This window comes from Lactuca saligna, chromosome 6 (assembly GCF_052625555.1).
Source record: "Lactuca saligna cultivar CGN05327 chromosome 6, ASM5262555v1, whole genome shotgun sequence".
Taxonomy (NCBI): Eukaryota; Viridiplantae; Streptophyta; class Magnoliopsida; order Asterales; family Asteraceae; genus Lactuca; species Lactuca saligna.
This window is the reverse complement of record NC_136422.1, coordinates 41,422,879-41,438,719: the sequence shown is the minus strand read 5'-3', so window position 1 is coordinate 41,438,719 and position 15,841 is coordinate 41,422,879. Positions and strand designations below refer to the sequence as shown.

At 33.2% G+C, this 15,841-nt stretch overlaps 3 protein-coding genes across 3 annotated transcripts; 2 read left to right on the top strand and 1 right to left on the bottom strand.

The window, feature by feature from the left end:
* The first annotated feature begins 1,221 nt into the window (after positions 1 to 1,221).
* On the top strand, positions 1,222 to 2,552 carry LOC144999595 (aquaporin SIP1-1-like). Its single transcript, XM_078958724.1, has 3 exons — positions 1,222 to 1,641; positions 1,751 to 2,023; positions 2,274 to 2,552. The coding sequence occupies exons 1-3, from the start codon at positions 1,351 to 1,353 to the stop codon at positions 2,418 to 2,420; spliced, it is 711 nt and encodes a 236-aa protein (XP_078814850.1). The 5' UTR covers positions 1,222 to 1,350; the 3' UTR covers positions 2,421 to 2,552.
* A 4,253-nt stretch (positions 2,553 to 6,805) lies between these two features.
* On the top strand, positions 6,806 to 10,783 carry LOC145000511 (apyrase 2-like). The gene is made up of 9 exons (XM_078959750.1): positions 6,806 to 7,561; positions 8,041 to 8,169; positions 8,256 to 8,312; positions 8,406 to 8,498; positions 8,599 to 8,804; positions 8,882 to 8,973; positions 9,153 to 9,370; positions 10,167 to 10,356; positions 10,422 to 10,783. The coding sequence occupies exons 1-9, from the start codon at positions 7,232 to 7,234 to the stop codon at positions 10,535 to 10,537; spliced, it is 1,431 nt and encodes a 476-aa protein (XP_078815876.1). The 5' UTR covers positions 6,806 to 7,231; the 3' UTR covers positions 10,538 to 10,783.
* A 1,272-nt stretch (positions 10,784 to 12,055) lies between these two features.
* On the bottom strand, positions 12,056 to 15,157 carry LOC145002479 (uncharacterized). Its single transcript, XM_078961741.1, has 6 exons — positions 15,137 to 15,157; positions 14,843 to 15,040; positions 14,638 to 14,761; positions 13,715 to 14,401; positions 13,444 to 13,497; positions 12,056 to 13,323 (listed from the first exon to the last, which is right to left on the bottom strand). The coding sequence occupies exons 1-6, from the start codon at positions 15,155 to 15,157 to the stop codon at positions 12,056 to 12,058; spliced, it is 2,352 nt and encodes a 783-aa protein (XP_078817867.1).
* Between the last annotated feature and the right edge of the window lie 684 nt (positions 15,158 to 15,841).

The following is a 15,841-nucleotide window of genomic DNA, read 5'->3' as shown; positions in this document are numbered from 1 at the left end:
AAAAAAAAAAGAATAAACACATTGCAATACAAATGTCATATTCTCAATTAACTCATTTAAACCTTCATTAAAATCTAGTTGGGGGAAAAGTAGTAAAAATAATGTAAAATCATTGTTATAAACATCGCAACTCCAAAACAATGCATGATGGAAACAAAACCCCAAAACCCTAAGTCTCGTTATAATCATCACGAATTTAAATAGTTAAATATGACATATGTGTAGATATCACAAAATACAATAAACTCTCTTGCTTGAACACCAGAGACTAGGTAATATGTACATGTGTCGGTTTTTTATATAACTTATTATTGTATATATAGATATACTATATGTTTTCTACTATTACTTAATTTTTATATAACTTTTAATTATATATGTTAATACATGACGAGACATGGAGCCATGAAGAGAAAAAAAATAAAATCTGTTTTCCTATTATTTGTTGAGTAATTGTTAATGTATGTATTATATGAGAATAAATCATAAATAAACTTATTTCTATTGGCCTATTGTAATTATCTTTGGCTATTTTAACGAGACTGAAAATAAAAGATAGAAAATGTTCATTTTTTTGGGGGTTTAAATAGGCCCATTTCATAGCCTTTTGGCCCATTTCTCTGGCTATGGCAAACTATTTCGGAAAATGAACATGATTACTATTTCGGTCTTTTGGTTAACTTTTAGTTAAATCTTAGAACAAATTATAAAAAATGAAAAATTTTATGAGGTATAGTGCCCTTGGTTATTAAACAATTCGAGAAATCCTACTCGAGAAAGTTGAAAATCACTTTCAACACCCACTAGATCGGGGATACTCCTTTGTTTAATAGCATGTGGCTACTTACAAGGCTACAACTACAGTTTATCCAATCAAAACTTGTACATAAAGTATCAACTACTAAACATGCATCAAACGGAATGTGCTATCCAATTAAGTCGTTTCCAATGTCAACAATGCATCACAACTTACTTTTAGCATATTCTATCGTAATTTTTCTATTTTAACAAAAACAGTAATTTGAATCATAGCAAAAATATTTCTCTCTCATAATATTCTCATATCATTGGCATCATGATCAACTCCTATAACTTTTACCTCAACTTAACTCTACCAAACTTCCAAATTAATCCATGGTTGGGTTGTTCGATCACACTCATCATCATCATCACCAATATTTACAATAAATATCATTTCACACCCCTCGTATTGTCCACTTCCAAAGTGTGGAAATAATATAACTATATAAGTGCATCTCTCTCATGGAATTCCAAACCCAACTCCACTCCTTTCTGCAACTTTTCCGGTGAATCGGGAAACGGACTCTGTAGTTAAACGGAGGAGGAGATATGGGGTTAGTCAAGGTGGCTGTCGGCGATGGTGTGTTGACTTTCATGTGGGTATTCTGTGCTTCCTGCCTTAGCGCCGGAACTTCCATTATTGCCAAAGCTATCGGCGTTCAAGGAATAGCTAAACTGTTGATCACAATCTCACTCGTCTTCATCCTCTTGTTTATTTTCGGTATAATTGGAACTGCGTTAGGTGGCGCTAGTTTTAATCCTACTGGTACTGCCGCCTTTTACGCCGTCGGCCACGGTGGTGACACTCTTATCTCCGCCGCAGTTCGTTTTCCTGCTCAGGTAATCAATCAACCGAACTTGTATTCAGTCAGCATCGATCATTCACCATTGTTGAAACTTTTTCTTCCAAATCTGCATGATCTTGAAATGTTTTGGCGATTGTTGGTAGGCTGTTGGTGGAGTTGGTGGTGCGTTGGCGATTGTAAGATGCATGCCATTGGAGTACAAACACATGCTTGGAGGACCTTATCTGAAAGTTGATATTCATACAGGCGCCATTGTTGAAGGGATGTTGACATTCATGAGCTCCATTCTTGTTCTCTACATTATCCTTCGTGGCCCTAAGAGCTGGCTTTTGAAAAACTGGTTGCTTTCTGCTTCTATCGTGATACTCGCTGCTTTTGGTAGAAGCTACACAGGTCCTTCACTAAATCCTGCCAATGTAAGTTTCACAAATTCATTCTTTCCTTTTTTTTTTTTTTTTAAAAGGTTATTTTTATTTCAAACGATCAATATCACAAAAAGAATATTTGGGACATTGTTTCTTTATTTTGCTATAGTTTTGACATTTAAAAAAACTAACATTTTTAATCTATTTAACTTAGGAAAACTCAAAAAATAAACAAGTTAACTTATAAACTAATGTAAACGTGTGAAGCCATAAGTTTTCTTCATTTGTTGTGTTTCTACAGGCGTTTGGATGGGCATATGTAAACAACCATTACAATACACGAAAACATTTTATTGTTTATTGGGTTTCTCCGTTCATAGGGGCAATATCGGCAGGGTGGATTTTCCGTTACATCTTTCCACCACCTTCAAAGCAAAAAGTTGCATGAAGTCGGACTGAAGTAGCATTTGTACCATGGGTACCCCTAGTACCATATCATGGAACAAGAAACGTACTTGTGAAATTGATAAATGCTTTACTTAATGTAATTTATATAACAGTTGACACTTTTTTTTTGTCATGTGTTTATGTTTGTTACCCTTTTGGAGAAACACAACCATGATACATTTGGCTTTAGATGCATATATAAAGATTTTAATATGTGCTTAAAATACAAAACAAATAAATAAAAATAAATAAATAAATAAAAATCAAATTTTGATAGCAATTTCACCGGAAATGTCAAATTATCCATGTCCGCAAAATTTATGACTTCCATGTATGATACATCAAAATCTAGTTTGATAACACATATTTTTTACTTTTACTTCTTTTAACATAAATAAAATGAAGTTACACCTTTAATGGTATAACTGATATTTGTAATTTTAGTCTCAAAATGTTTTTGATTACAATTTTGGTCTTTGTATTAGGTGTAATTTTTGGTGTTTTGAATGACCACTTTTATTGAGTATAGCTAATTTTGGTCCAAAAAATAGTCAGTTTCTTAAAAAGGGGGAACAAAAATGTTACATAAATTCCAAATAACGACAAAAATTGCAAAAATTAAGTTGAAAATTGCGAATTCAACTATGGTCATAATTTACTTAATGTTATAATTTTTTATTAATATTCGATTTGGGAATATTGTTTTCTTTTTTGCAACACGCCATGTTCTCGAGTTTTCAAAGAAGAAAATGGGAGGAAATAAATGTTCTTGATTTTTTTAAGGAGGAGAGAGAAGAAAAAAAATAACATATGCAGAAAATAAAGGGAAAGAAACCCTTATTCTATAAGGGTGGTGGGTGTGGTGACACACTTGTCACGGTCCACATCAGCACCACATCATACTTACCACACTGCTTGATACGATTGTTATTTAGAAGGCGTGGGTTGCAACGCTTGTCATTCTTTCTTTTTTTAATTTTTTGTAAGTTAATTATATTAAAAATAATTAATTTAAATAGGTTATTTTAAAACTAAAGAGTATTATAATAATTAATTTATACTTTTGGGATATAATAATAATAAACTTAAATAGAAGGGATGTATTTAAATTATGTCACACCCCGGTTTTCAAGTATTTTCAAATTCATCTCTTGGTTTTAAAGTATGTCATTTTGGTCCTTGTTTTGGAAAGAAGTAGTCGCAAGAAGCCCTAGTGGCAGGATTGTAATTTTGGGAGGAGTGGTACGCTAAGCGTACTCATGTCTGAAAGAAACCCTAAGTTTTAGGGTTTGAGGGGTATTTAATCATCCTTATGGTCATTTATCCCCGCCTTTTATGCCTCCAAAGCCTTAGTGTCGTTCTTACAAAACCCTAACCCCTCTTGAGTGTGATTTTGAGCCCTAAAGTGAGTTCTTGGTGTTTTAGAGGAAGGAAAGGCGCATTAAGAAGCTTGGAAGCTTGAAGCAAATATTAGATCTGGAAGTATGGCTCTTTTCTCCATCATCTAAAGGTATAAAGTTCATGCCTTTATGGTTCATTTGATAGAAGAAAACAAGATTTGCGAGGGTATGCCCCGCGTATCCAACCAACTACCCCGATGGTGGATTCTGCGCAGCCTCGTGTACGATGAGCCTACCTTCGGAGTACGCCCAACATAGGCGACAGTATTGGGCCTCTTCGTTTTGGGCTCGTATTGTCTTGGGTCATGTTGGGACATTTGGATTTTTTTTGGTTTGGGCTTCTGTCATGTTGGACTTTCTAGGGTGAAGGCCCACAAACGGAATTAGGTCCAATTTGGAAAATTGGGCTGTATTTGGGCCTTAGATGTTTATTTTGGATTTTAGGCACTTTGTAATCTAGTTTGGGCCTTGGCCTTAGGCCAAGCTTGTGGAAGGGTAAAAAGGTCTTTTATCCTACTTTGGACTCATAGTGTGAGTCAGAGACTAGATGTTGATGGATTGTCATTGTGATATTTGATAGCGTGTGGATTTTAGCGGATATGCAGTTAGAGATTATTCGTTGGATCAGCTGTTGATGGGGTGTTGCCTTGCTATTGACAGTTCAGGAATTTGTCAGCCAGCAGCCATGGATTGTCTATATGATTTGACAATGAGAGGTGAGTTTTCCTTACTATACTTACGGGTCGAAGGCATCAAGGCCGACCATTTGGATTCGATATCCTGTTATGCTTGCTATTGTTCAGTAGTGATCTGTTAAATCGGTATCCTGGTTTATAGGATGATGTTATGTCTAGTGATTTGTAGATCCTCCTGTCTTCCTGTAGACTGTATATATGTTTATCTGTTATATGTCGACATTTTGTGGGTTGGGTTGAGGTTGTACTGCTCTGTATTGTAGCCAACAAACCATGGAGCATACAAGATATAAGTTGAAGGCCAAGGAGTGCATGCCAGACTCATACTGAGGGCTCATGAGCATTCCAGATACGAGCTGAGGGCTAAAAAGGGCATGTATGCCTGACTCGTACTGAGGGCTTGAGGGTATTCCATCCCGAGGATGATTGGAACCATTGTCTATTGGCATTCCAACCTGAGGGTTGATTGGGCCTAGGGTATTCTAACCCGATGGTTGATTGGACTCGATATGATAGTGCAGATTGTGGTGAGACTGGACTGCTTTGTGCGTCAGTCAACATGCCTGGGTATTCCAACCCGATGGTTGAATGGACCAAACATGTTTGGTATTCCAACCCGATGGTTGATTGGACCAAACAACTTATGATACAAGGGTATTCCATCTTGGGGATGACTGGGCCCATCGTAGACATGCCTGGTATTTCAGCTCGAGGTTGATTGGACCGCACATGAGTATCTGAGCATGCCTGTTGTATATGTTGTCTGTTTGTGTGTGGTGGTATTTTGGAAAAACTCGCTAAGCTTTGTGCTTACAATTTTGTTTATGGTTTAAGGTTCTTCAGATTATTCATGGCAAGGCGAAGACGTGGCCGTACACATCATTGGTTTTACAACAGATTGAATATTAAGAGACTCTGATTTTAATCATGTTCTGAAAAACAATGTTTTTGTAACCACTTTTGTTAATAAATGAGTTGCTTTTAAAAAGTTTAATTTTGTTTTAATTTTGTTGAGATTTATGGGATGTTACAAATTAATAAAAAAACATTAAATGAAAGAGAATAAATCTAAATGTCAATTTTTATAAAGCTAAAGGATAAATATAGTATTTTTCATTTTAAGTTTGGGGTAAAAAGGTGTAGCAAAAAAGAATTTTCAGGGACCAATATTGAAACTTTCAATTCAAAAGTGTTTCTATCTCGTGGGTAGATATATGCTGAGTTGCCGAACCGAGCTCGGCATGCCGAGGGCCTGGTGTTCGCCGAGCATGCCACATTTCTTTCCCCTCCATTTTATTCCTTAAAAAACTCTCAAGAAGAGGGCATAAAAAAGTTATCTTAACATTTCAGAATTATAATAGATTTACCATAACCATCATTTGTAAATACACATGTATGGAAATTGTGTTTACATATCATATCATGATACCCCTATTATAAAAATTACCTTCCAAAAAAGTTCTAACGTTATAGTCTTTGTACATGAAGGATATGATGTTCCATTCCTTCACTTTCCTTAGAACACCTTCCTTTTCTTCCCATCCGTTTCATTTATTAAAAAAACTTGAGATGAAGATGGCGTAAAAAATATTTTAACACGTCACAATTATAATAGATTTACAATAACCATCATTTATAAATACAAATGGAACATTTTTCAATAAGGTAATTGTGTTTACATATCATATCATGAATCATGTTGCCCTTATTATAAAAATTACTATTCAAAAAAGTTCTAACATTATAGTTTTTGTAAATGACTGATACATGTTGTTCCCGTCTTCTACTTAAAACTAAGGTAAAACATATGGTTTACTCTCCCAGTGAATCCCCCTAAAATTAAATAGTATCTTATGATTATTGTTAATTTTTTTAAAAACATAAAAAAATAAAATAGTTACCAAACGAGTTAAATCAGGATTCAAGTCTCCTAACATGGTCAAACCCTTAGTTTGGTACCAAAATCACATGTAAGCTAAAAAGATGAATTTTTACCAAACTTTCATATGATAGAAGTTTGAATGCTTTACCAAAAGTATGTATATAAATACATATTGATTTTATATTCATACAATAATACAAAATAAATACATTTTGATATAGTTTCAAAGTATAAACAGTTATGAGATCTAAAAATATATAAAAAAAAACTTGACATGAAATAATTGTCATTTACATTTTATATAATACTAATAATTAAAATAAAAATAAAATAATACAATTAACTTAATTTTAAAACTTTATAATTAATCAAAGTGTGCATTTTGTCCTAATTACGTAAAGGCTTCGGTGCCTTTGCTGAACTTAAAATACTCCATAGTTAACACGCCCAAAATACTGCTCGACCAAATCTGGGATCGGAAAAAAGCTTTCTAGAGAGAGAAGCACGACGGCATTGTTCTTCTCCGATCAATCTTTGATTTCATGTAGTTGTAAATTCGATTTGCTCTCGTTTTCTTTTGTGATTGCGACTTCATTGAGTGAATTGGTCGATCTGAGATTCGATCGATTGATCCGGTAATTTAAATCGTAAAAGCTTGTATATTTCAAATTGAGAAGAACTGGAGTCCTCACAGGAGAATTCTCATCAGTCTTTGAAGCCTCCTTCAGCAGCCGCAGCCGGAAACGGCCAGATCCGGTATCGATCTCCTTCGGCCGCTGAGCTCCTTGAAGGTCAGGTCTTTTCCACGCCACCGTTGGCGGATCAACTTGACAAAATGCTAAAACGCAGCCGTCAACCGCAGTACAATGAGTCCCTCTCCGACAAAGTTCATCGCTACCGCGGGGCCATTTTGGTCATTTCGATACCTCTCCTCCTCATCTCATTCGTTTTATTTCTGATGCCTGCTGCGCGCACTCCCAGTGATGGTGTTTTGCCTGCAAACCGCAAGTTTTCGCCAAATTACGTGCTACAAACGGATCCGTCATCGACTAGATACGCCGTGATTTTTGATGCCGGCAGTTCGGGGAGTAGAGTTCATGTCTTCTGTTTTGATAAGAATTTGGATCTTGTACACATTGGCAAAGAACTTGAGCTTTTTGAGCAGGTACTTCAAGGGTCAATTTCTTTGACCTCTATGCATAATCTCATTGTATAATCTATTACTTTGGTTCGCAATTGCTATAGATTCATCAACAGATATATGCAGTTAGTATCAATAAGTATACTGTAGTTTCGTTTAGAAATTGAAATAGATACTATTGTGCCAATGAGCAAATATAGATAATGTGTAAAGAATCTAAAGTAGTTGTTTCCACCTGCTTCTTTTTTAGTGCATGTAGTATTTGGCATCCTGCAGTTAGAGTAAGTTATTTTAAAAGTACTGTTAATCCCTGTGTCTTAGTCTCTATCTTGTACTAGTTACAATAAAAGTACTGTTAATCTGAAAAGAAACATGCTTTACTCTCTTTTAAGCCAATTTTCTATAGCCTTGAGAAAGAGATAAAAGTTTGCTTTCAGTTGTTATTGACATTCTCCTGCTGTAAGAAGTGTACTAAGATTTCGATTGATACTTTCATAATGTAGCTGAAACCAGGTCTGAGTGCATTTGCAAGCGATCCTAAAGCAGCTGCAGATTCCCTTCTGCCTCTTTTACAGAAAGCAGAAGTTGCTGTTCCCGCTAATAAGCGCCAAAATACACCAGTCAAAGTTGGGGTTAGTGGTTTGCATTTCTCTAGGAATACTTTTGTATTTTGTAAAATCTATATGCTTATATACCCAATACATACATCTCTATGTAGGCAACTGCAGGTCTGAGACAGTTGGGAGTTGATGCATCTGAAAGAATTTTACAATCTGTAAATATTACTCTTCTATCCCCTTTTAAAATTTCCTCATTCCAGATGATTCTTATATCATATTAATCTCTATTAGAATTTATGTCCATATAGGTGAAGGATTTTCTGAAAGTTAAGAGCAACCTAAAGTCCAGTGATGATTGGGTAACTGTTCTTGATGGAACTCAAGAAGGTGCTTATCAATGGGTAAGCTACTTACTTTTTTATATTTTTTACATCCTCTCAAATGGATGACTAATGTAATCCCAAATGATGTTTGATCATGCATTCATAATCATACCTACAGGTGACTATAAATTATCTATTAAAAAGATTAGGTCAGAAATATTCACACACTGTTGGGGTGGTTGATCTTGGTGGTGGATCAGTACAAATGGCATATGCTATTTCAGAGGAAGATGCTGCAAAGGCTCCAAGAATATCAAATGGAGAGGATAAATATGTAAAAGAAATGTTTCTCATGGGAACCAAATATTACCTTTATGTTCACAGGTTTAATTCATCCCTTTTTCCACACAAACACACACAGAGAGATAGTTTTTACTTAATTTTCTTATATCATCCTACAGTTACTTGAAGTATGGATTATTAGCTGCTCGAGCTGAGATTCTTGGAGTGAATAAAGATTCTGAAAATCCATGCATATTGGCTGGATATAATGGTATGTTGATGTCAATATCCTTTGTTACTGTTTGTTATGAAGTAATCAAAGAGGGAATGGAATGGAATGGAATGATCCATTCTGTTCCTTTGTGATTCCATTCCATCATATTAAACAGACAAGTTGCTTTACCTTGGTTTTTTTTTTATGCATAACTTTTATTCATTTTGTTATTTTAGGGGCTTACTCATATGCGGGAACTGAATACAAGGTTTCATCAGCTTCATCTGGTTCAAACATGAACAAATGCAGGGAAGAAGCATTAAAAGCTCTTAAAAGCAATGATTCAACTTGCACTCACATGAAATGCACTTTTAATGGTGTTTGGAATGGTGGTGGTGGTGATGGTCAAAAAAACCTTTTTGTGGCTTCTTTCTTTTTTGATCGTGCTGCTGAGGTATTAAATTTCATAGATTAAGTTACATTTCTGGTCCCTGAATATAGTTTAATTTTTTTCACTTTTGTCCCAAAAAGTTCTCTTTCAGTTTTGGTCCTTATTTGAGGTTTTTGTAACGTTTTTGGGACCGAAATTGTGAAAATATGTTACAAGAACCTAAAATAAGTACCAATTTTGCAAAAATTAGCTATACTCAAGGACCAAAATTGTTATTTTATATGGAACAAGGATCGAATATGTTACAAGAACCTCAAATAAGGACCAAGATTTAAAAAATCAGCTATACTCAAGGACCAAAAATAGTAATTTTTTATGGAACAAGGACCAAGTTTGTCATACGAATCTGAAGTAAGGATAAAAATTGCAAAACTCAGCTATACTCAGGGACCAAAAATATTAAATATGTTTGGAACAGAGATCAAATATCTTACAAGAGCCTCAAATAAGGACCAGAACTGTAGACTAACTTTTTGAGACCAAAATTACAAGAGCTAGTTATACGTAGGGACCCAAAATAGTCATTTATTTGGAACAGAGACCAAATATGTTACAATAACCTAAAATAAGGACTGAAATTGCAAGCAAAAACTTTTTGGGATCAAAATTGCAAAAATGAGCTTATAATTTCATGGACCAAAAATTGTTACTTTTTTTGGAACAGAGAGTAAATATGTTAACAGAACCTGAAATAGGATCCCAAAATTGCAAGCAAAAAATTTTTGGGACGAAAATTACAAAAATAAGCTAAATTCAAGGAACAAAAATGTAATTTACTAAATGATCTGTTAAAATGTAGGCTGGTTTTGTGGACGCAAGTAAACCGGTTGCGAAAGTAAGACCAGCCGACTTTGAGGAGGCGGCTAAGAGGGCATGTGAAACAACATTCGAGGATGGGAAATCCACATATCCTCATGTGGAACCATCTAATTTACCCTATTTATGCATGGATCTTGTGTATCAGTATACCCTACTTGTGAATGGTTTTGGTAAGTAAGTCACTCTTTTTATAAATGTAAATTAACGAATGAAATTCAATCTAATTGTTGGACAGATTTGGATCCATGGCAAGAGATAACACTGGTGAAAAAGGTCGAGTACCAAAATTCATTGGTGGAAGCTGCTTGGCCTTTGGGGAGTGCAATTGAAGCAGTGTCGGCAGTTGTTTGATAACTGGAAATTGGAAATTACATTATTGGTTTTGGTTGTATATGTGGATTCATCAACCCGAGGCTCCTTCCTACAAAATATTCTTTTAGTTATCACTAGTCATTTTATTATTTGACTTCGGAAATCAAATTATGAATATGTGTTTTTTTTTTTTTGCTTAAGTTTAAGTAAGCGCTCAATCAGATTTCAAACAGACATAAAATTGTTGTATTTGGTGGAATACATATGTATTATTCATTTGTAATATGCCTATTTCATGAGTTTTAAGATAACAGGTTTTGAAAAAAAAATAAAAATAAAAAATATTATGTCTAATGGATGATTTAGGGATTCATTGTGTGAACATGTGCTTACATTCTCTTTTCTCATTGGCCTTCAAATCATCGACAATCTTCCCATATGCTTCAAGCTCACCTGAGAAGAAATTTTCTCAGGTGCCTTCAAATCAAATCCCATTCTTTGTTCTACTCAGCTTAATACCATCATTACAAACACCTATCTCTCCATCAAATACCAAGAGCTCTATTCTTGACATTATTCTCCTTCTTCTGTCTCGACTTTGGCTTCTCAATCTCCATCTTCTCTCTCAATGTAATCACTTATTCTTCATTCCCATTGATCGCCCCACTTGTCAGATTCATCAAAATCTTTATGACAAACATGGTAAGTGGAATACTTAACTTCCTCCATCCCCCGGACAAAAAAATTGCAAAGAAAAGTGTTTCTTGATCCCACATTGTGCAAATTACAAATGAAAGAGAGGGTCGTCTTCTTTATAATAGAAGGGTTATTCTAAATGCACGAAAAAAACTCTATATACACGAACGTCACTTCATTTGTCAGGAGATCATTGATGTCCAATTTCGTTTTTAATATATTTTATCACTTTTCATTTAATACCTCTTATTTTCTATTAAAGTAACAAAATCTACTTTCCACTTTATAGTTTTTATTTTACTGTTTTGTTTATTAATTTGTTTTATTAACTAAACTTATTATATATATATATATATATATATATATATATATATATATATATATATATATATATATATATATATATATATATATATATATAATAAAACACATGGTAATTATTATTATTATTTTCAACATTCTCTTTTTAATGATTGAGAATTTTAAAGGGTTCAACACCAAATAAAAAATGTTATATATATATATATATATATATATATATATATATATATATATATATATATATATATGTATGTATGTATTAAAATAAAAAAATGATGATAAAGTATGATCATCCCCTATGATTAATATAGATTATTATTATAAGTTGTGGGGTGTTGAATAAAAATAGGGTATTTCTAAATACACGAATCAATTTCTAAATACATGAATGATTGATTGACTGATATATGTCCGTTACTAAATTTAACCATTTGAAGATATTAATTGTCAAAAATGTAAAATATAGAATTTGATGGGAATGCGTCAGTGCAAATGGAGAAATGTTATAACTATAAATAACATAACATAAATTTGATTTTATTAATTATCAGATATTATAACTGTAGAATTATTACAATTATTGTGTGTTGCAAATGGAGAAATGTAGGAATTCAAGCGAGCAGCATAAACAGTTTCCCATCTAGCAGACCGTGATGATCTGTTGTGACGCCAAAGTGGTAAAATAGTAGGCATTGGATATGCTCCATGTAAATCAACCTTCACATAATGATCACCTCTACCAAGAGCAATAACAACAACTCTATGAGTTGAGATGTCTTGGGGACCAAGCCATAGTGGAAAACATGTTGATGGACTATCTTTGCTTAGAAAAATAACTATTACATTATACTTGTTAGCAATGAGAAAGCTAGTGACCGACATAATCAACCAACGATCTGTTGGTGCGAAATGTGATCCATTGAAATTCAATGAGTGATGTATGGTGTTTAAATTGTAATAAAAAATCTGTGCGTACTCAACTGGGTCTGCTAACAACTCATTCTGTAAATCTAAGCGGATTTGATGCCAATTATCTTCACTATAACCGAGACACGCAGCTATTGCACGAAATCCACAATTTCCATCTCCCCTCACGTTTTGTATGTTTGTGACATATGAATGAAATTCATACGGAATTTCATTCATAAGTGGATCTGAATTATACATTACTTGTTCTTGGTTGAAGTACGAGCTATGCATCGATTGTTTCTGATTAAAAGTTGAGTTGAACATTGGAGGTTCTCGGAACGAGTACGTACTGTGCCTATCCGGCTCCTGGTTTAGATCAAACAAATTAGACCGCATATAATCAGGCGTATAAGTAGAAATGCTACGTCGAGACGGATATTGAGTTGGTGGCGCTTGAGTCGGTTGATCTTGAGGTGGTGGATGTTGAGTTGGTGGGTCGTGGTTTAAATCGATATGGGTTTTCTTGAAAAGTTTCTTCTTTAAGGAGGGGCGCCCACGAGTATTTTTGTGAGTAGCAGGTTCAGAAACTGAAGTTGTTGACGGCGTGATTAAGTTTAGTAACTTCCTTGCTAAACTTACCTTAACAGGTCTTGATTGCTTTTCGTAATGAGCATTAAACATATTTATCTCAACTGCACAACCCAAATTATCATCTTCTAACGATTTGCATTCTAATAAATCAAGTTTCTTCCAAAACTTATCTACTGAATGAAGCGGTACACAATGACCTTTTTTAACAAATATAGCTTGTTCATGCGCACATGGCAGCCCATAACTTGTACGTACTTGACATCCACAATTTTCATAAACAAATCCAAATTCTTTGGACCACTCATATTCTTTGAAAATGATATCAAGTGCATAAATTGAAACGAAACGACACAATGGTTTTAGATGTGGTATTTCGTAGTACCGATGTACAATGAAAATTTTGTTATGCGCAAGACTCGCTTTTATACCTGTGTATTGTGACTCAACAACATCAGCAATACGCTTCAATGATTTGGCGATATCTGATCGTGATGTTTCGACATATCTTTTTAACTTGGCATGTTGACTTTCAGCTCTGTTAGTTGTGTGATTGCCAAAGTTAAGAAACTTATCGGTCCATGCAGACACAAACTTTTTTTTGTGTGGTGTCAACCATGTTTTGTTTAGATAAGAAAATGCATAAAAAATTTCAGTTGATGTAATGATTTATAACATATTATAATGTATATTTAAAAATACCTGGATAATTGTTCGTAGTTTTTTCAACTTGTGCCAAATTCTTGTTGTGTGCTTCCTTTGTTTCAGAGTTAATCAACCTCGTCCATGACGTATAAAGAACATCCCAACATGATTTGCATTTCTTCATGATATTGTTATTTATATGCCATCTGCAAAGTAATCCTTTAGCATCTGGAAATATAATAGTGTATGCATTCATGAGAGCCATTTCTCTATCAGTCACAATAACACGTGGCAACATACATCCTTCCATTACCGATTTTAGACAGTCTAAAGCCCAAACATAGTTGGACTGTTTTTCTTCATGCATGTACACAAATGCAATGAAAAATGTCATATTTGTTGGAGTTACACCAACAATCTCCAATAGAAGCATCCCGTACTTGTTTGTCTTATATGTTGCATCCATTGGAAATGCACGCCATATTTCTAATGATCTTGGATGAGCAAAGAATAAATCTTCTAACTTATTTGTCAAAACATTTGCACGACTATAATAAACATATCCATTTTGATCTATAAATTCCATAACACCTTGCATTTGAGTTTTACCTTCTCTCTCCCTACGTTGAAGTTTTTCGTCTGCATTGTAGATAGTTTTGAGAGTAGATACATTTTTTGGATTTAGGTTTTTTAGTGCAGATAATATATCTTTTGGTTTGACATTTTTTTTCAACAAATCTTCCACTATTCAACATTCATATTCAGTTAGTCGTCGTGGATAAGGATGACCTTCTAAATATAATGACGACTCATGGTTATGAAATTCACATATCATTTTTATCTTCCAAGAATTATTATCTACTGACGAATATTTACCCTGTAGGCTAAATGGACAATTAATTTTTTTTTGCCCCTGTTTTTTTTTTTTTTTTTTTTTTTTTTTTTTTTTTTTTTGGAGATTTGTGTACTTTTGTATGTACCTCCACGGTCACATTGAAATACAACATTAAAGTTACGTTTAGAATTTTTTATGACGATGACATAACCTAAAGTATTTACCATATTTTGCACCCAATCCATCAATTCTTGACGAGAATTGAATACCTGACAATTGTATTATTATCAATAGCAGACAAATCCACTTGATGCTTACATTACAGTAACAACATACTAATGAATTTATACCTTATTTGTTTTGAAGGGTGATGTGTCATCGAAGAAATAACGACTTTCGTTCAAACTTTCATTTTCATCTGTTTCATTTGTGTCCATTGGATGAATATCCGTTTCGAATGGTGATGTGTCGTCGAAAAAATAATTACTTTCATTGAAGCTATTATTTTCATCTACTTCATTTGTCTCCATTGGATGAATATCATCTCTCTAAACATAACAAAGAGAAAAACATATATAATAATAATAATAATAATAATAATAATAATAATAATAATAATAATAAGAAAGGTTAAGTACAAATACCTCATAATATATGTCACCCATCCATTCTTTCCAACTTGTGATTTAATAAAATCTATATTTTTAACAAATATAATATGTTTGCTTTTAAGGAAAATTACTTTCAGTAAGTCGCTTTCAATGTACCATATAAGAAATACCAATCCTCTATATATAGAAAGAAATTGTAACCAAATTTTCATTTTTATCCCTTCTATTTTTGTTAATGTTTCATAGTTTATATTTCTTATTTAACAAATTAATTTTTTTTCTATTAATATTTAATAATATTCATTATTACTTTTTTTTGTAAATGTATTCATGAGATCATTTTAATTAAATAACTTTTATGAATAATTAATATGTTTCTACTTGTTAGTTTTCAAGATTAATAAAGTTTTAAGGGTTTAAGATTTAAATTGATAAAATCTAGGGTCTTTTCTAAAACTACAATATAAACCGAAAGTATAAAATTGTAATATTATATTTTATCGATAAAATGATTATTTTATCGGCACACATATTAATACATTTTATCGGCACACATATCAATACATTTTATCGGCACACATATCAATCGTAAGAATCTGAAACCAAATTTTCATTTTTATCCCTTCTATTTTTGTTAATGTTTCATATTTATATTTCTTATTTAACAAATTAATATTTTTCTATTAATATTTAATAATATTCATTATTACTTTTTTTGTAAATGTATTCATGAGATCA